The sequence below is a fragment of the Schistocerca americana genome, chromosome 11, assembly GCF_021461395.2.
Source record: "Schistocerca americana isolate TAMUIC-IGC-003095 chromosome 11, iqSchAmer2.1, whole genome shotgun sequence".
Lineage (NCBI taxonomy): Eukaryota > Metazoa > Arthropoda > Insecta > Orthoptera > Acrididae > Schistocerca > Schistocerca americana.
This window is the reverse complement of record NC_060129.1, coordinates 112,250,557-112,272,593: the sequence shown is the minus strand read 5'-3', so window position 1 is coordinate 112,272,593 and position 22,037 is coordinate 112,250,557. Positions and strand designations below refer to the sequence as shown.

Here is a 22,037-nt window from a genome sequence, read left to right as displayed (position 1 = left end):
AGTCCTCGCCCGGAGATCCGATTGGGGGACTATTTTACCTCTGGAATATTTTACCCAAGAGGACGCCATCATCATTTAACCATACAGTAAAGCTGCATGCCATCGGGAAAAATTATGGCCGTAGTTTCCTCTTGCTTTCAGCCGTTCGCAGTACCAGCACAGCAAGGCCATTTTGGTTAGTGTTACAAGGCCAGATCAGTCAATCATCCAGACTGTTGCCCCTGCAACTACTGAAAAGTCTGCTGCCCCTCTTCAGGAACCAAATGTTTGTCTGGACTCTCAACAGATACCCCTCCGTTGTGGCTGCACCTATGGTACGGCCATCTGTATCGCTGAGGCACGCAAGCCTACCCACCAACTGCAAGGTCCATGGTTCATGGGGGGTTTATATACAACTGCATTAGCCACAAAAAATCTAAAGTTACAATTACTACTGTCTTCCAGGTAATTAATATACAAGACGAACTGCAAGGGTCCCAAAACTTTCTCTAGCTCATATCTGAAATTACAACAAAAATGTCATATGAACATATGTCCTGTTCTTAACAGTTTCTGAGGAAACTAAGAAAAGCAAAGGGGAACAGGACAAATGCAGCTGATACTAAATGATACATTATGTTCTAGTGTTTTGCTTAACTGTGTGTACTTCCTCACAAAAGATGATCAAAAGACCGTCACCAACTGCGATGATTTTTGTAGCTCTTGTAGACAGCTGTTGTGTTTCTGATCTAAGCTTATTCACATAGTCCTTTATTTGAGCACACTCATGTAAGATGCAAGTGAGAAGTTCCTCCTTTACATCCACTCTGTGCTTGTAGACTTTGCTCTTAAACCAACATACACAACTAAACAAATTACTAGATCACTATGCTTCATTTACTATCACATGTATGTGTCCTGTTCCCCACTGTTTTAATCAATTTCTTTGGAAACTTTTAAGAACACGACACATGTTTGTAGGACTTTTTTGTTCAAAATCACTAAAACTATCACTCCTCAAAGCAGGTACCTTTCCTCCGGACCCAATGCGTGCGTGCGTGTGTGGGGAGGGGGGGGGGGGGGGGGGGCACGTCACCCACCACAGCAGTACAAGTTTATATGCCAACTAGCTCTGCAAAGAATGATGAAATCGAAAAGAATTTTTGATGCATCAAAGAAAATCCAGGACGGAATAATGATAATATTACGAAAAGGATAGATTGCTACTCATCAGTTTTTAATCTGCCAATAAGTTTCATATTAGCACACACTCTGCTGCAGAGTGAAAATCTCATTCTGGAAACATCCCCTAGGCTGTGGCTAAGCCATGTCTCCGCAATATCCTTTCTTTCAGGAGTGCTAGTTCTGCAAGGTTCACAGGAGAGCTTCTGTAAAGTTTGGAAGGTAGGAGACGAGGTGCTGGTAGAAGTGAAGCTGTGAGGACGTGGCGTGAGTCGTGCTTGGGTAGCTGAGATGGTAGAGCACTTGCCCGCGAAAGGCAAAGGTCACGAGTTGGAGTCTTGGTCCGGCCCACATTTTTAATCTGCCAGTAAGTTTCAAGATGACAATATCTTCTGAAATGTGGTGCTACTGATAATGCAGAAGATTAAATGAATAGCTCAAATAAGTAATGAGAAGGCACAGAACTGAGTTAAGGAGGAAAGAAATTGATGGCAGAATTTGACTAAAGGAAGGGATTTATCAGCATGACACACCCCAAGGGCACCAAAAAATCAGCAGTTTGGTAATGGAGGACTGTATTGTTGAGGGAGACTGAGACTCGGCTACATTAAACAGTAGAGCACGGCACCTGTGTGGCAAAACTGAATGAGCAGCTTACGTCCTTTCCAACTTGATATGGCATCACTCACTTTCAGCAACCCGGCATGAGCCAAATTCAACCAAACAGGTGCGTGCCCCATTCCATGCAGCTCGTGAGACACACAGCACGAAGAGAGAGAGGGAGAGAGAGAGAGAGAGAGAGAGAGAGAGAGAGAGAGAGAGAGAGAGAGAGTGTTGTCCATTTCAGAAGGCGGCCTTCTGGCCTAAAGCTTATGTGTTGAGTAGTCTTTTTGTTGTGCCCGTCTGTGACTCAACATCTCTGCTACATGATGAGTAGCAATCTATCCTTTTCATAATATTATCATTATTCCGTCCTGGATTTTCTTTGACGCATCAAAAATTCTTTTCGATTTCATCATTCTTTGCAGAGCTAGATGGCATATAAACTTGTACTGCTGTGGTGGGTGACGCGCCCCACACACACACACACACACACACACACACACACACACACACACACACAAATATGAGATTATAAAATGGAAGAAATTAAATCACAGTTAATACAGAACAATAATCAAAATCACACGAACAGAAATTCCTAGTGGAAAAAGACTGAAAGGACAAAAAACGAAAGCAAATAATGAAGTTAATACAATGACTAATATGACGTAACAAAGGAACAGAAATAAAAAAAGATACTTTCAAACCAAATAATTGAGTAAAAATTATAATCAGTCATTTTGATAAAGATTTAAAAATAAAAAGTTTCAAAGCATCTGGAAAAACAAAAGAGACTTAAACCCACAACCTTTAGCATGGAAGGACAGTACCTTAACCATTTGGTTATGCAACCAGTCTGTATGTTGTTTTAAATCTGTAGAGCATCATGTGAAATTCAAAACTTTTTTTCTCGATTACTCGCAAATGAGAACCCACCAGAGTGAATGGCTGCAGGGTGTGATACTTGGGACCTTAATCCACATCACCGTACAGACGGTTTCAGAAAGTTAATGCCACTGCTGGGGACCTCTCCTTACGAGCCAGAAGACCACTAGATACAGAGGCAGGTGCGTGTAGACATGGAGCACTGGACAGATGAGGAGTCTCAAACTCCAGTTTTTGAACTTGCTTGTAATATAGGAATACAGACTCCTTTCCTTGCAGTCTAATCACGCTACACCAGCCAGTATAACTCTTCCGGCTAAGTCCCACCAAAAAGTGACAGTATGCGACCTCGACGAATTACGTTTTCTGGGCATTAGCCTGAGACCTGAGGCATATTTCTGTGGCCAATGTTTTGCCTCCTTGTGCTGCAGACTTCATCAGAGGCTATAGAGGTTTGGATATCAGTTTTGAAATTAAACATGCTCAGCAAGTATAACTGTTTAGGTGCAGCCACACTACAGTTGGTTTGTGATGTTGCCCGACTGCTACATAAGATACGTTATGGAGCCTGTAGTGGTGAAGAAACCAACTGAACGAGTTGCAAATGAGTTAAGTTACGAAGTCCGCATGGAATCCCAATTTGGTTTTACAAAAACTACTCTAGGACACTGGCCCCTTACTAAGCTTGCATTTATCATGAATCTCCTGCTCTGCACAAAGTTCCAAGTGACTGTAACAAAGCACAAGTGACTCCAGTATATAAAAAGGATAAAGAACAGAGCCACAAATTTACAGAATAATATCCTTAACATTGGTTTGCTGTAGAATTCTAGAACATATTTTGAGTTAGAATATAATAAATTTCCTAGAGACCAAAAAGCTATGTCCACAAACCAGAACAGTTATAGGAAGCAAAACTCAGCTTGCCCTTTGCTCATGTCATATCCCACAAACTATGGATGAAGGGCAACAGATAGATTCCATATTTCCAAAAAGCATCTGGCACAGTACCCCACTGCAGACTATTAAGAAAGGTATGAGCACATGGAATAGATTTCCAACATGCGAGTGGCTTGGAGACTTTTTTAAGTAACAGAACCCAGTATATTGTTCTTGACAGTGAGTATTCATCAGAGACAAGGGTATCATCAGGAGTGCTCCAGGGAAGTGTAATAGGGCTGCTGTAATTTTCTATATACATAAACCATCTGGCGGACGGGGTAAGCAGAAGTCTGCGGCTGTTTCCTGATTATACTGCGGTGTATGGGAAGGTGTCGTCATTGTGTGACTTACGCAAAATGACTTATGCAAAATTTCTAGTTGATGTGATGAATGGCAGCTAGCTCTAAATGTAGAGAAATACAAGTTAATGGGGATGAGTAGGAAAAACATATCCATAATATTCGGAGACCGCATTAGTAGTTTCCTGCTTGATACAGTCACATCATTTAAACATCTAGGTGCAGCACTGCAAAGCAATATGAAATGGCAAGGGAATGAGCATGTGAAGGTTGTGATAGGGAACGCAAAATGGTCATCTACAATTTATTGGGAAAATTTTAGGAAAGTGTGGTCCAACTGTACAGGAGGCAACATATAAGGTACTAGTGCAACCTATTCTTGAGTATTGCTCGAGTGTTTGGGATCTGTACCAGGTCCAGGTGAAGGATGACATCAAAGCAATTCAGGGGTAGGGTGCTAGATTTGTTACCGGTAGGTCCGAACAACACCCAAGTATTACGGGAATGCTTCAGGAAATCAAATGGCAATCACTGGATGGAAGATGATATTCTTTTTGAGAAGCACTACTGAGAATTTTTAGAGCCAGCATTTGAGGCTGACTGCAGAATGATCCTACTGCCGTCAGAGTACATTCTGTGTAAGGACCACAAAAGATAAGATGTGAGAGATTAGGGCTCATACAGCGGCATATAGACAGTCATCTTTTTCCTTTGGTCTGTCTGCGAGTGGAACAGGAAAGGAAATAACTAATAGTCATACAGTGTATCCTCTGCCATGCACAGTACTGTGGCTTGTGGAGTATTTATGTAGATATAGATGATTAGTGCAGTTTGCTTTATTAGCACTACGGCCCACATAACTTGCGTGATTTTCAGCCCTTCTTGCGTTCTGTTAAAGCTGTTTTTGTGCTTTTCAATTCTTACGGTCTCTGTACATCCTAATATAGTAACAATCAGATCTCGATACAACCACAGTATTGGAGAAACGAATATGGTATTTCCCTGGCCCCAGTGCAAAACCTAATAGAACTTTAGGGCACAAAGTCTACAGACAGCCCACTCACACAGATAGATACCGTCACAAAATCTCCAATCACTGTCCCTAGCAGAACAGAGTAGCAATTAACACACTTGGCCACCATGCTGAAACAATCTGCGAACCACGGTACATGAGGGAACAAAGAAGCTTGGTCATTCAAGTACTGAGTTACTTTCAAAAGAAATTGCTAATCCCCTGGAGACACAAATAGGGAAATACATCCTTAAAGTTACTGATGAAAGAGTGGTATTGCTCCAATTCTTACAAACAATCACAGGTCGCATCAGCAGAATATGAAGAAGACATGCAGTGTAAGCCAACATAAAAGATGTACAAATATTTCAAGGCTGCAAGGGAACAACACTTGCCACATGACAAAGCAAGTGCATACAAAATACCTTGCACATGTATGTAGAAACCACAAAAAGAACTAATAACACACAGCTCACGGGAGCAACAGGCTGTATGCAAATATATGCCATACCTAAAATATGACACAATATCATAGTAAAAAGCAACACACACACTTAATTGTACCTCACGACAGGTGTGTTCGATTCTAGTCAATGAGCAATGATACCCTTTCACTTTATTTACCATTTACACTACATCATTTGTCAGTCCTTGAACAATATGAATATCATCTTCAAGACTCACTACATTTAACAATAATTTCCTAACAATATAAAATCCCTGTACACAATGGCAACATTTGCAAAGAGCTTCACATAGCTAGCAAGTTAGCCTACCTCTACATTTATGCAAAGTACAACTGTGACTCATTATAATGTGTATTCTCAAATTCAAAAACTATCAACTGTAGTAGATAAGAAACTGCATCCACAGGCCTTCTCTGCTATAGGCAATGGACACACAATTAATAGTTATCTCATTGGGTCAGAGTGCAGATGAAAGTCAATATTTCAGAAATACTTACACTCTCTTCTTCTTTGAGAAATACCTGGACCGGTGAGAGAGGCACTACTTCCTCTAATTGGTCGCGTATCTGCAAACAGAAAAAAAAAATCAGTCAATAATCTGCCACTTATTATAACTTCATCAATATCAACTGTATGTTGTTGCGGTCTTCATTCGAAAGGCTTTTGTTTCACGCCGGTCCCCTATGGTACTGACAATGTTACACCACTAGTGGTCAAATGTGTCTTATTTTTACCACAACACATATATCGATAAATTGCAACACTATACGTAGTGACCCATTCAAAAATATTTATAACGGATGTAGCGGGGCTTTGAATTTCGCCGCGCTACACTCGTTCCCTCAGATAAAAAATATCCCGTCGCAGCGGTATGAGCGCTCGATGGCAGAGAGAAAATACCAAAATTGTTAACTTTTTTTTGTTTTTTTATTCCGTTTCAATTGTCTCTTGATAGCCGTAGCTTAAGGCAGGCGTGATCGGATGCTGACGTAAAAACTTAATGGCTAATCTTGATCTGATTGTAATGTGTAGATATTGTGGAAGTTATTAAGAAATTCGTTGGATGGAAGTAGCAAAGTGAATTAAATTGCATATAGTATCAAGATGATTTTAATTGGTATAAATTAGTGGTCCCTGGACTATTGCAAGATTTCGGAGCAGATTTTTTCACGCTGAAATGAAGGAGATTTTTGAAGACGTGGACGCCGCCCGAAAGAAGATAAGTTAATCTGGTAAAGGATGATCTCTCGTCTACGCCACTTCCCCCTGTCAGTTACATTCTGTTATTCTCTGTTTCTTTTCAATAACTTTTGTAGTGAAAATTGGTTTAACTTTTGCTCAAAAACGCCACAAGGACCACCCCAACAATAGCTTTTCCGAATAACGAAGTCCGATAGCTTTTCTGTAATACAAAGTCCGATTTGCTTTTCATTCTTTCCCTTTTTCACGGTCTCTCTTCTCCCATTTTTTTTTCTATTTAACCACTACACGGCCCATAGTGTAATATACCTCTGAGCTCCTGTGCCATTAGGCATCATCATCAATAGCAAAAGGCAGCAGCAAACATGCACTGCCAAACATAAAACTCTTCCTAGAATATCTCATGTTAAGCATGTTATATTCTCAAGGCACAGTTGATGAACTAAAGCTGCCACTGTCACCTACCAAAAATAGCACTGTCCTGCAAAGCATATGTCAGAGCACCCAACAATGCTACTGTCTATCAAAAAATTTATGAACATTAAAAGTTCTAAAAGTTCCAAAAACAAGTACTACACCTACATTTCATTGTGTGCATCCATATGGAAGACAACTCAAAACATTAAACCTAATGCCGCCGATTCGAATAAATCGGTGGCTGTTTGCTGAGGAGACATCGCTAAATTGGGCCCAAGAAAGGCCCTCAGATACTACTGTCTTCCAATTTCACATGAAAACTGTGCCACGAGAGTGTAACACACCAATATGAGATATTCTACAAAGTGTTTTATGTATGACAATGCACATTTGCTGCTGGATTTTACTGCTTATGATGCCTAATGGCATAGAAGCTTTACGGTATGTTACATTACAGGGCAATACAATAATTTTTGACTGGTTTCCTTGTTTTATAGCACTCGATAATTAGGTAGCACAGTCCCAAACATGTTGTGGTAAAAGCATCACACATCTGACAACTGGTGACATAACGTCCTCAGTACCGGTTCACACGATTGCCGTACGATGGCTTCGCAACAGATAAGCAGCCTCCCACATTGGTGTATCCTGAGCAAGCCTCTTTTTCATGCACAACAACCACAATCTATATCTTTTCGGACCTGCTTCTCGTAGTTACACCTAGGTTTCCCTCTACAATTCTTACCCTCCACACTTGCATCCATTACCAAACTGGTGGTCCTCGATGACACAGGACATGTCCCATTAACCTTTCCGCTCTCCTGAAAAGAGCAGTGGCCGAAGACTCCCTTATGAGATTTGGAGAACAGACAATGTGTTTCAATCCAGACAGTCCACCCTTGCCTTAGCACCAACAGTCAACTGCACCTCTAGGAAATAACTGGACCAACTAAAAATCACCGCATCCAAAATCGGATTCTGGAAAACTGTTCCTCAGTAGATCAGGAATCTATTGCATCCTTCCGTCATCCTGAATTTTGAATATAGGATTAATATGAATTTGAGGTTTGGATGAAAGCAAAATGAAATAGATAACATCACGAGTAAATTCAACAGTGAATCAGTCATTAGGAATGGGTCTGAAATCTGCAATAATTGTGTACGGAATGTTAATTATTTGGGCTCTCTTTCTTTGTTACAGACCTCGAGCAAACACACGTTAGTTGCATTACAATGATCCTATGTGTTCAATTTTGTCCGATTCATCTTCACCACTTCTACTGAGTCTTCTTCCTCACACCAGAAGGCTCTCTGTCAAATACAGACAGCTGGGTCGAGATGTGGAGTGCTGAATACATGAGGCAGCTAAAACTCTCCAAATTTTGCACCTGAACCTGATAATGAATACAGACTCCTTTTCTCACTGTACGTTCCCACAGCAACATTTCACTGTCACTACTGGAAATAACAATGCTTGAAATTTTGTTTCATATTTAAACTGGACATTTTATTAGGCTAGTTTGAGGTCACTGTTGTTGGATTTCAATTAGTTGGCATCCAGTGTTGTAGATCCAAAATTGTGACACTGGTGCTGCAAGTATTGTATGGAAGCAACTGCCACATGATCTTTGTGGTGGGAAAAAGTCAATTTGAAGTTTCTATCTCCTACAAAATTCATCTGAATTTCATGTTAGGTAGAGATTGCTGCAGGTTCACTCAATATCTAGAAAAGCTTTTCATTATAATGAACAGGGCCTGAGATATGGTAACTAGTTTTGAAACTCTTGAGATTTCCCAGCCAGAAAAGGCTTCAAAATTATCACACATATGTTGAAAACTATTGACCTCAATAAAATACTTCTTTCCCCAAATGACCACCAAAATAACTCACACAGCAACAGATATTTAATGTTGTGTATCGGATTGATACGTATAACCAGAATTATTATCTAGGCTACAAACTAGGGGCTAGCAGCAAATAAATTTTAAATATTTTTTTTTTTAAATAATGTTGTCGCTTTAATGCTGTGACGTGGGTCCTTTCATAATAATAAAAGAAAGAAACATGATTATTTTCTACAGGCTTATTCAGATGAATCTTTCATCAGGCAGCTGATATGAATTAAGTCAGCACACACCTCTCAAAATGAGCACCCCCCTCACATCAAATTTCCAGTGGCGTCCAGGAGGATATGTAGCTCTTCAACTGAAAAAAATCATTAAGGCTTCCAAAAGGATGGCTGATGAAACCTTGGCAGTTTAGAGTCAGTTCAATTTTGCAGGAAGCTAATTCCTTACATACTTCAATTCATTTGAACCAGAACACTTTAATGTTTCTACTTACTATTGCCAGATGGGGATGCTTGAGCTCTTGAGTGCAGTGAATACCCTTTTTGAATAACTTAATTGGTTAACAAGATATTAAGAGAGATTAACAAGATGACTTGAAATCCACAGCATCTGGCAGATAGCTTACTGATTCTTCACATCATAGGAGGTTACATAACTACTGTGTGTGTTTCAGTGGGAAATCTGAAAGTCAAATACGAGTAAACAAATGTCTTTAAGAAACTAAGATTACATTTTTATCATCCACCTAATTTCCAGTTTGTCTCGAGAGACTACACACATTCCCTACATTCCTCCGCCACTCATTTCTGTTCCTGACTTTCACGGCCCATTCTCCTTTTCTCCAGCCTGGTGTCTCTGTATCGTTTTTGACAGTGTCCTTCCCCTCATCCAGTGCCTTCCTCACCCCCGTCTGCCCTAAAAGGATCCTGAGAATTCTACTCATGGGAGTCTTTCCTCTTCTGTCCTAATTAGGTGCCTTGTCCACATCAATGTTCCTTTCTTCATCCTTCAGCCAACGTCAGCTTGTGAGTTCAGCTCTGCCACTTCCTGTCTTTTTGTTCCTTTCTTTTTTCAGTGTCCTCCAGTCAAACGACTGGTCAAATATTTTCCTCAACACTTTTCGCTCCAGGACAAACGGTTTCTGTTCCTTTGCTGTTCCACGTTTCTGACTCGCATATAACTTTTAGTGAACATACCACTCTGGCACAGTAATGTACTGCACAATGCTTTTAGTACCAACAAATGATGACTGAAAAATGAGTAATTAATTTTGATTAGTTGGTTTAGTGAGTTTGAACACTAATACTGTATAGAGATTTCGTATTGTCTGTCCATGTAATCAAATGAGGATGGGTGCAGAGTTTCTGCCAGATGAGACAGTACTGGCAGTTTAGTCACGCTTTGCAGCACCTGCCGGTTTGGCAATTACTCCGTGCACCTGCACCCCTGCCGCAGAGACAGGCTGCACTCCGTAGAATAGTGCACTGTGGACTGAACGCCGAGAAAGGAATCAGTCGGCTCTGAACTGTCACACAATCTGTACAGCTCAATCCGCCAGCTGAGTTGTTGCTGCGGACAATTACTGTGGGACGTTTCAACGTTGTACGAGCTGGAATATTTGTGCACATCTTACAGGAGTTGCTTCTTTTATTTGGGAGTTTATTTGAAACATATAAACAGGAATGCACTTCCAGCACAGGCCATACTGCTAAGGAGATGAAGTCTACAAAGAAAAGAAATAAGATATCAAGAGGGGGAAATGAAATGATTGAATGGTAACACTGGCTGGGAGACCCGATTGGGGTCATCCGGCTGCCTAGTACGAGGCCTTTTATTCGACGCCACTCTGGCGACTCGCGTGTCAGTGACGACGAAGATGAGACAACGACCGGCCCCAAGCAGATGCAATCTCTAACCCGGCCGGAAATCGAACCCGAACCTGGCAATCCCCCCTCCCCCTCCACACAACTGCTGGAGATTGCAGTCTTCAAGCACCGGTCGTTCGCGATGTAGCCGACGGATAGTCGAGTGACCAGCGAGCTGAGGTCACTACACCACACTACCACAGGGACTTTTAACTACGAACATTTGCTGGCTTGAAAAAGAACCACAGTTTCCTTCCATAATGCGTTTCTGTCGGGGCCGGACGATGGCGAGTCAACTAGTGTTGCGAGGTGGCTGCTGTGCCTGGATGTTTGGTAGCTGGTCGGTTTCCAGGTGCACCTTACAGCTCTGAATGCCACTGCAGTGTTGCTGGCCAACAGCAGCTGTACGTACCCACTCTTCTACAACTACGGGTTTTCGTTCTTCATTCTCTACATGGGCTCAGCCACCTGTGAATTTGCTCACAGCATTTTGCACGGCCCGGCATACGGAAGGACTGCCGTACGTGGACTCGGACCTGCACTGACTGCCAAACGTACAAAGTAACATGGCAGGTATGAGCTCTGCCAAAAAATTTTGACATTCTGGAGGCACGATTCTCACACGTCCAGCTGGATTCGGTAGGACCGCTCCCACCTGCACTTAACGACCGGTACCGTCTCACAGTGATCGACAGGTACACCTGGTGGAGACACGAACTGCCGAGAACGTGACGTGTGCCTTCACCGGTGGTCGGATTTCACGTTCCGGCTGCCTCCTACCAGGATAGGTAGTGGGAGGCAGATATCTTTCGTGGAATAGCCCACTCGTACAAGATACACCTGACGAGAGCTCCGCCCTGTCACGCAGCTGTAAATGGCACTGTGGAGCACCTACACCTTTCCTCAAAGACACAGTGGATTCACGGATTATGCCCTCCCGGTACTGCTATTAGGACTTGCACAGTCTCTATAAGACAACCTGCAGGCCTCCCCAGTGGAGATGCCATGTAGCAAACTCTGCATTTATCAGGAGAGTTTTTCAAACAACCTGAACCCCTCCACTCTACTCTCCTCACAGATCTCCAAAACCTAATGGAGGCCGTGCGATCGAGTGGAACAACACGGCACTGAAAACAGGCTAGCTTCATTCTCACAGAGCTGGTAATGACGTAGCACATTTTCCTCCGATACGGTCCACTGCGTAAAGCACTAGAACCACCCTTCCGAGGCCAAAACGCATTCACGGGACGAAACACTAGCACACTCACCGTGCACATTAAAGGGGGAGACACAGCACTGTCCTCGTCCTGGTGCAAGCCAGCCTACCTCAATGCAGGCTACCACTAGACACAGAGCTTCTGCCACATTGCAGCCCTCAACACTGAAGTCTTCCAAAACAGTGCGGCCCACATGCAAACTGATGAGCCACCACACTCCCAGACGCGGCAGTCGTTTAGCGACACCACCCGACCCACCATCATCCAGCCACAACAGAAACATATTACGGGAGGGAACTGTGCTTCTGTTTCGACCCAGCATGCATTAATAGCTCAAGTCAGTAAAAACTATATTATTGTCTAGATCTTGTACAGTATAAAACATTAAAATGTGATGACTAATTTTAGTCGACTAAACAATCATCTTCAGATCACTCGTGGTGAAATATGTATCAGCAGATAGCATACTGAAAACCCTGCATCATCTGGAGTATTAACATAATTATAAGAGGCTTTATCCCAAATTTGTCATTCAAAAACTACAGGGTCTTACATTGGCAGATTAAACTACTGTGGTGGTGCCAACACTTTCACATTGTTTAGTAATGTGCACAGGGGTTGTACAAGGTTAAGTCAATTATTATCAACACTTTACTTATATTTTTGTTTATTTTGGTAGTAATGCTGTTTTAAGTAGATGACACATGCTTTGTTTATTTGTTGTTATATCTTTGCAATTTTCAACCTGCTAGGTTAGTTTCATTATCGGTGCAGTGCTGTTAATCGTGGCTGCTCTGCTGTCTATTTGCACCAAAAAAGAACAACATTCAGTGAACAGTTTCTTGTGGTCGGAAGGCGTATCAAGGGCCACAACTCATCGAAGATTTTTGGTATGGTACGGGAACAGTGTTTTGCCGCAATGGAGTGTCTACCGAATATATTGAAAAATTACAAAATGGTCGCACAAGTGTTACGCACTATGAAAGAGCCGGATGACCGTTACCGCCACAAACGAAGAAACAACTGACCATTCACGTGAAATGATTCTCTCAGACAGACAATTAACTATTGACAAAGTGGCACATCGTCTGCAAATTAGTCACGGTTCTGTATATGAAATCATCCACAACAGACTTGGGTTTCATAAAGTTTGAGGAAGATGGGTCCCAAAACAACACACACAACTGCATAAACAAATGTGCTTGAACATTTACTAAAAACATTTGGATCGCTATGGTAACAAAGGGGACAACTTCTTAAACAGGATCATTACTGATGGCAAAACGTGTATCCATCATTACGAGCTAGAGAGTAAACGGCAAAGTGTGGAATGGAACCATCCAAATTCGCTGTGCAAGAAAAAGTTCAAGACCCAATCGTCGGCAGAAAAACTGATGCTTACAGTTTTTCGGGATGCACAAGGTCCAATACTGGAACATTATGGGGAAAGGGGCACAACAATAAACAGTGTACATTACAGTGAGATGTTTACCACCAGCCTAAAGCCTGCAATTCGAAGCAACCACCGAGGATTGCTGTCAAAAGATGTTGCGTTGTTGCACGACAATGCCCATCCACATACTGCTACCCACACTGCTGAAATGCTCCAGAAACTCAAATGTGAAGTACTGGATCACACTCAATATAGTCCTGATCTTTCCCCTTCTGACTATGACTTGTTTGGTCCACTCAAACAGGCATTAAGGGGCCATTGATTTGCTTCGGACAAAGCAGTGAAAGAAGCAGTGCATTCCTGGCTCGCAGCTCAACCGAGAACCTTCTTTTATGAGGGTATCTGGAAGCTTGTACAACAATGGACCAAGTGGATTAAAACCCATGGAGACTATGTCAAAAAATGATGTTCTTGTAAGTTTAGTATTTGATTACAATAAAATTTTATAACTACTTTGCGGATAATAACTGATTTACCCACCTATTGCATTTACAGCTGTCATCACAAAGATGAAGCTTTGGTTACTGAGGTAATAAGCAGATTTATTTTAAATAATTGTCAAGGGCAGGGCTTGGCAAAGGATACATTCCAAAGGCTCAAGACTTCCCGATACACCGAAGCGCTCGATACAGCATCGACGTTACTCGAACTATCACATGACACTGACTAACACTGCGCAAGTGTAAGAGATAAGCAAGAAATTATGAACTAGCCACAACATTCTATTGCACTGATTAGCATTTGACAGTTTTGTGAAGCACAGGAGGAAATAGAATTAAAGTCTATCAACTTACAAACTTTTGTTGTATTTTAACAGGTTTGCAATAAATGTTCTCATACATGTATAAGTACTGTATACAAACATTAATGTCATTTTTTTAAGTAAAGGTAACATTCAAATACAGAAACTTTTGTCCTTCAAAGAACATAAGTTGATTCAGAACCCAGACCAAAATCAAGTTGATTCAGAACCCAGACCAAAATCTTATTTGGTAATGAGAGACTGTAATGATTTACTACGTAGGTTGCAAATGATAAATTTGGCCACTGTTCATGTTTTACAATACTGTGTAAAAACATTACCAGGTTTTAATCAGCTGTAGAACATGATGGTGAAATTCAGTTGAAACAAGGAGTAAAATTAATCTAGAACGACATGGTTAAGAAAGAAAGTACATCATATTAAACAGACTGTAATTGTTATAGCAAAAATAAATTACAGTGGCAAGACCTGTTGTGGAGATAGCAGTGACGGATGTCAGTAGATCATGGGATGAGCAATAGTTCGAGAGTGGGATGGAATCTTAATTGCAATGTTTTATTTATGTATTAGTTGGTGTTGTTACATATGACCTGCACACTAGCAGATACTGCAGTCTGTTTTTGACAGTCGCTCAAGCTTAGCACTACTGAAGGCTTCGAAGGAGAACAGTGACACCAGCTTGGCTGTGAGCTACGATGATTGCACTGAGGAAAGCAATGAGCCTGCAGAAAATTTCATCGTGTTGTTAGACGTGGGAATGTATACCACATACTTTGGCTTTCTACAATGAAGAGCCAAAGAAACTGATCTATCTATCTATCGCTTGAGCCTTGTCCCGCAGTTATGCAGGGTCTGCCATCGTTAATCGGATTTGGCACGTTCATGGTTAAGGGGTGGCCGGATGCCCTTACTGCCACCACCCCGTACCCCCCGGGACGGAATTAGTGTACCCCGACTGTCTGCGCCGAGTGTAATCCATGGAATAGTGCGAATTTGTTCAGATGCCTGCGCACCGTGTAACTGAGTCGGAACATGGGGACCAGCCCGGTATTCACCTAGCGAAATGTGGAAAACCGCCTAAAAACCACATCCAGGCTGGCCGGCACATCGGCCCTTGTCGTTAATCTGCTGGGCAGATTCGATTCGGGGCCGGTGTGCCCACCCGAGCTCAAGAAGCAGTGCGTTAGCGCTCTCGGCTACCCTGGCGGGTAGCCAAAGAAACTAGTACACCTGCCAAATATTGTGTAAGCACACACAAGGGTCGCAACACAACATGGCATGGACTCGACTAATGTCTGAAGTAGTACTGGAGGGAACTGATACCATGAATCCTGCAGGGCTGTCCATATATCCGTAAGAGTATGAAGGGGTGGAGCTCTTCTGAATAGCATGTTGCAAGGTGTCCCAGATATGATACGCTCAATAATGATCATGCATGGGGTGGCTGGCGGAAGTGTTTAAACTCATAAGATTGTTTCTGGAGCCACTCTGTAGCAATTCTAGGCATGTTGGATGTCGCATTATCCTGCTGGAATTGTCTCCTATTGATCCGCTGGAATTGCCCAGTCTGTCGGTATCCACAATGGTCATGAATGAATGCAGGTGCTCAGACAGGATACTTACGTATGTGTCACCTGTCACAGTCGTATCTCAACTTAATAGGGGTTCTGTATCACTCCAACTGCACATGCCCCACACCATTACAGAGCCTCCACGAGCTTAAACAGTCTCCTGCCAACATGCAGGATCCGTGGATTCATAAGGTTGTCCAATCGCTCGATACAACCTGAAACGAGACTCGTCCGACCAGGCAACATGTTTCCAGTCATCAAAAGTCCAACGTTGGTGTTGACGGGTCCAAGCAAGGCGTAAAGTTTTGTGTCATGCAGTCATCAAGGGTACACGAGTGGGCCTTTGGCTCCGAAAGCTCATATCGATAATGTTTCGTTGAATGGTTCACACACTGGCATTTGTTGATGGCCCAGCACTGAAATCTGCAGCAATTTGTGGAAAGGTAGCACTTCTGTCTTACTGAATGATTCTCTTCAGTTGTTGCTGGTCCTGTTCTTGTAGGGTCTTTTTAGGCTATTGCGATGTCAGAGATTTGATGTTTTACCAGATTCTGTTATTCACGGTACACTCGTGAAATGATTGTGCAGGAAAATCCACACTGCATCGCTACCTCAGAGTTGCTGTGTCCCATCACTCATGCGCCAACTGTAACACCACGTTCAAACTCATTTAAATCTCGATAACCTGCCATTGTAGCAGCAGTAACTGATCTAACAACTGCGCCAGACATTTGTTGTCTTGTAAGGGCAATGCCAACTGCAGCGCCGTACTCTGTCTGTTTACAAATGTCCGTATTTGTTGGATATGCATCCCTATACCAGTTTCTTTGGCTCTTCAGGGTATGAACATCTACTGTGTTTAAACTGGAGTTTGCCTAAATGCATTTGCAGTCAGAATTGAACTGACTTCAAAATTGGACAAATACTCAACAATGGTATTCAATAGTATTAATTTCTGCGTGAGACAGTAAAAGCCTAGATATAGCCAAGTTGTGTATTTACGTGTTTCTTGCTGCAATGTTGTCAACACTCTCCATGACATATGACAAGAATAAAAGGAGGGTATATCAGCTGGTTCTACACAGAGTGGGGGGAGGGGGGGGGGGGGGGGGGGGAGTTGATATGTTTGGAAGCAAGAGACATTGAAACATCCTGTCAGGATAGTGGTGACATCTGATATGTATTCAGAAAAAAGCAGCTGTGTTCTCAAATTCCACTATAACAACAACCTCAGAAATAGCCATGTATTCTGAAGAAACAGCCATATGTTTGTGACAATGAATGTATAAATTTCATGGCTGTGCTGTTAGGATGATGATGGTAATGACTCAAAATAGTGGTAGCACACTACAGGGTTTGTAAGCATAAAAGGTAGAAAAGAAAACTGTCCAAAAAATAATGTAAACCATTTCTTTTTTTTAATTTTATTTCTCCAAGTGTTACCAAAATTTAGACAATCAATAAATGACAAAAGTTTAGAATAGTTATAAGGTTATCTTTTTGGCAGATACTTTATGTCAATAAAACAGTTTGTAATTCTAATTAATCAGACACTGTTAAAAATAAATTTTTATCAAAGAGCCTCTTTCTTTTTCTTAAAAAAAAGAAAAAAAAGAAAAAATGGGGGCCATTTTATATTCAGGGGTGTCTTACACTCAAGTAAATACATTATATAGCTGGGAGCATGCCAGTATGAGAGACACCTTTGCAGCTGCCGTATTTACTCGAATCTAAGCCGCACCTGAAAAATGAGACTCGAAATCAAGGAAAAAAAATGTTCCCGAATCTAAGCTAAATCTGAAATTTTAGACTCGAAATTCAAGGGGAGAGAAAAGTTTTAGACCGCACCTCCAAATCAAAACAAAGTGGTCCCATTGTAACATGAGACACAATTTAGGTTGAAAGGATGAAGATACAGCTACAGTAGTTTGGTTCGAGTCGGAAGCTTAACAGTTAAGATTTATAAAGTAGCCATTGCTATGTGTCAGGCGCTCTGTCCGTATTTATACGGGTACCCCTCCTTTTTCTTGTGCTTCGTCTGGTTTGAATCGATTGCTTATTTTGCTTTGATCTGATAAGTGCTGTTCTCTTTGTTATAGGTGTTTACATCACTCTAGGCTGAAAATTCATTACTGTACTGTGTCATGCACCGTTTGTCGCATCCTGATAATGAATGTTTAAGACCTGTAGCCGCTCGCGGCATGGCTCTCTTTTGTGCACGCTACCGCCGCTTACAATTTAAAAAAAAAGAGAGAGAGGAATCGTCTCATTGGCGAAACAATGACAAGAGACTGCTATTTGTTCTTACTTACACTGCTGCTTTCTTTGATAATGATCAACAAGAACCAAATAATAGACTGCGTATGATAGAAGATGTTCTAAACGAGAGTTTAGCGAAAAATTTTCTCCGTTTGAAAATCTTTGCAGGCGCTCTTTAGTACATTACATTTTGCACAGATATTAGAGTCATCTTAGATTTAAAAATCTAGTCAGTTGCCGTGCTTCATTTTGTATCACTATTCAGCATAAGAATAATACGAATATCAACATGATATTATATGTATATTCTTCCGCGTTTGCTGTTGTCTCACTCTAGTTTCGTAGTTTATTAGGCAGACAGGATTTAAATGAGATAGCAGCAAACACGAAAGAATACACGGCATAATGCATACATTCTTCTACCTTTTCTTTTAATTTATTTGCTGACACAGAGGTTTTGGTGCCAGTATTTATCTTTGTGCCTGCAAAGCATCCCTGTATAGTGGTACTTATATTCAAAGGCAGTAGTTAGTTGTGGCGGCACCTACCAACATTTTTCAGAACTTCCATTTACATTGCACTCGATTCTAAGCCGCAGGCGGTTTTTTAGATTACAAAAACTGGAAAAAAAGTGAGGCTTAGATTCGAGTAAATACGGTACTAAAACATTACACTACACTTCGATATAATGATGTTTTATTAGTCAGCACAGCAACAAGATAAGCAACTGACACCACATGTAATACCACAGTCCCACTTGCTATTTTACGTAATGCACATCCATTAACCGCACACACACTGATGCTCACGCCACGGCAGGTAATGGGGTACTGACTGCTGGAGTACACCGTCTTTCCACTGTCGGTCGTTCGCCACATTGCCGACAGATAGGTGGGAAGTGGTGCAAGAGCTGAGGTCGCTACAGGTTTCTATTTGTCATTTATCACTTCTTTCACCTCCTGATAGATCTGTTATTGTGAAAAATGGCAAGTTCCATCACAGTTTGGAGTTGACATTAAACTGTAGGTAGCCCTATAAGCAAATAGTTGAATGAGTTAAAAGGTCAGAGGAGGGCAATGGTATATGGCCTTGAGTAGGACTGTGCTGTTCAAACCCACCTTCAGGTTGATGAAAGCTTACAATCTTTTTAAAACTGCACTAAAATGCTATACTTGTGTCTTTGTAATCACTAGAGACCAAATTATATGCATCATAAAAACCTTAAAATATGAATGCAAAATGCTTAAAAATGCATGAAAAGTGTCGAAATATGCAAGACCAAATAATAAAAAAAACATGGTAGTTACTGCGTGCATTATATCTCAAATTCACACCTGGAATACTTTCTGGTAGAGGTAAGGAAGGGGGGCCTTTCTGGGATTATTTTCTAAAGCATTGCAAAATGAGATGCATACTGTGTTTCAAGAATTGTTCATTCTTTACTATTGTTGTCGGTAACAAGAGGGTGCAATGTGAGTGAGTCACATCAAAACAATCGATATGTACAGGATTAACTTCGAGATATATTGCAAGCAGAGGGGCATGATCAAAAACTATGTAATATTTTGTTTAAAAAACAAAATACAATCATGAATTTTTTGAATAGCATTAACTTTTAATTAATACTAATGGACCAAAGTACATTTATAATTTATTATAAGCTTACAATCTTTTTAAAACTGCACTAAAATGCTATACTTGTGTCTTTGTAATCACTAGAGACCAAATTATATGCATCATAAAAACCTTAAAATATGAATGCAAAATGCTTAAAAATGCATGAAAAGTGTCGAAATATGCAAGACCAAATAATAAAAAAAACATGGTAGTTACTGCGTGCATTATATCTCAAATTCACACCTGGAATACTTTCTGGTAGAGGTAAGGAAGGGGGGCCTTTCTGGGATTATTTTCTAAAGCATTGCAAAATGAGATGCATACTGTGTTTCAAGAATTGTTCATTCTTTACTATTGTTGTCGGTAACAAGAGGGTGCAATGTGAGTGAGTCACATCAAAACAATCGATATGTACAGGATTAACTTCGAGATATATTGCAAGCAGAGGGGCATGATCAAAAACTCTGTAATATTTTGTTTAAAAAACAAAATACAATCATGAATTTTTTGAATAGCATTAACTTTTAATTAATACTAATGGACCAAAGTACATTTATAATTTATTTTCCATTTTTCTACTTCTGTAAACATAAACAACCAAGTACTGTTCCAAATGTTTGGTAGTAAGACTGTGTCTTTGATCACTCAAAACATTTTTATAAGCTGAAAACGACTGTTCTACATCAACTGTGGTAACTGGGCAGTATTTGGGCGCTATGTTGGCACTTATTGCTCCTGGTAAAAGTTCACTCATCCCATTAATAAAACTATCAATTTGGCACAAGGGTTCAAAGCCTGGGTTATTGTTCAAAATGTTTTCAAACTTTTCTTTAAGTTTTCTTGGAAATATCTCTGGCAATGAGCAGCTCACTAGAATAATTTTATTCATTAACTGAATAGATTCATTCAACGCCAAACCTCGAGTTTCAAGCTTTTCAATACTTGCAGGTGTATGGGAAAATGAGTGCTAATCACAGCAATGTGTGTTTTTTAATATCGGAATCATTAAAACCTTCCTTGCACTGGCAACTGCCAAAGCCTCTGCACTACTTTACTAACCCTCTAATGGCCTCAAAATTTTCACTGTAAAACAACACAGCTTCAACCCACATACCCCAATGAGTTGCGACTGATTTGGGAGGTAAAGGCACCTTTGGTAGTTTTTCTTTGTAGGTCTTGATGCGAGCAGGAGCCTTTAGAAACACTTTCTTTGTGAATGACATTGGTTTATTTACATTCACAAACATGGAATGTACTACTTCAACACGGTGATGTACTCAATGAGCGAAGCACGTCACGTGAATCAAATTGGAATAACGTACTCGGGAGGGCTCTTCCTGTTTTGATCATATCGGGAGCAGCATCTAAAATTAACACAAACACCCTTTCATCTGCAGAAGATTCTGGAAATATTTTTCTAATACCCGCATCCACAAATCTGGCGATCATAGGATGATTTACTTTTCCAAGTTCTTTGCAGGCCACTAAAAAGGAAGAAGGAGGCTCATCTTTTACAGCATCAAAAATTAAATTTGCACTAACAGCCACAAGTGTGTGTAGTTACGTCAACTGAAATGCAGATAATGCTTTCCTCGAGTTCACTGCATATTTCTTCCAGGACATTTCCGTAAATTGTCGGTATGTAATTTTTACGCAATGTCGATTCGTGTGGTATATTGATTTAAGCGACATTTGTGGAGGAAGCCTTTGAAGATAGAGTTTTTAAGTCTGTGAAACAGAATATTGCTTGCAATGAATGCTTCACACAGATCCACGTTAAATCGACTTTTTTGGTTACCTTCGGACAAGTTCCTGCTACTGCAATTTGCTGTCGTCAGAAGTTTTTGCCATTGCACTTTCTTCTGCATTCCTGCGATATGAAGATTTGTCTGGACATGCTGATCTAACTGAAACTTTTTTTTGCACGAAATATTTTTCTCGCAAACATGACGACATAAAACAATTTTGTCATATGTAAATGTTCCGGAACGGTCAGCTATCCACGAAACAACATTTCTTTTTTTCGGGTGGTATGGCGCACGACACGTTATACACTACACATCGTTAACACGTTCAACTGTGTACAAGTAAGCAGAGAGCTAAACTGAAACAATGTATGCACGACTAAAAGCTTGCGTAATTTAATTCATTTGTTGCGAACGCATACGGTGGGACAGTGGGGGGGATTAACCGGGGGCACAGGCACAGGAGCATTGACTCTGTATGCCTCTTCCTGTTCCTATTCTGTAATGATTTCACTAGGCAGTGGCCTTTTGGTTAGCTATTACATGCAGTTTTAGGCGCGGTCAATATGTGATACATAAAAACTACCGTATTTACTCGAATCTAAGCCGCACTCGAATCTAAGCCGCACCTGAAAAATGAGACTCGAAATAAAGGGGGAAAAAAAAAAAAAAAAAAATCCCGAATCTAAGCTGCACCTGAAATTTGAGAC

General features: G+C 41.0%; 1 protein-coding gene across 2 annotated transcripts in view; it reads right to left on the bottom strand.

The window, feature by feature from the left end:
* Positions 1-22,037, bottom strand: part of LOC124553975 — a 186,533-nt gene that overhangs the window by 132,133 nt on the left and 32,363 nt on the right. For both annotated transcript variants that reach the window (XM_047127999.1, XM_047128000.1), the window contains exon 4: positions 5,867-5,935. In XM_047127999.1, coding sequence (XP_046983955.1) covers positions 5,867-5,935 — 69 coding nt within the window. The remainder of the gene's footprint in view (positions 1-5,866; positions 5,936-22,037) is intronic.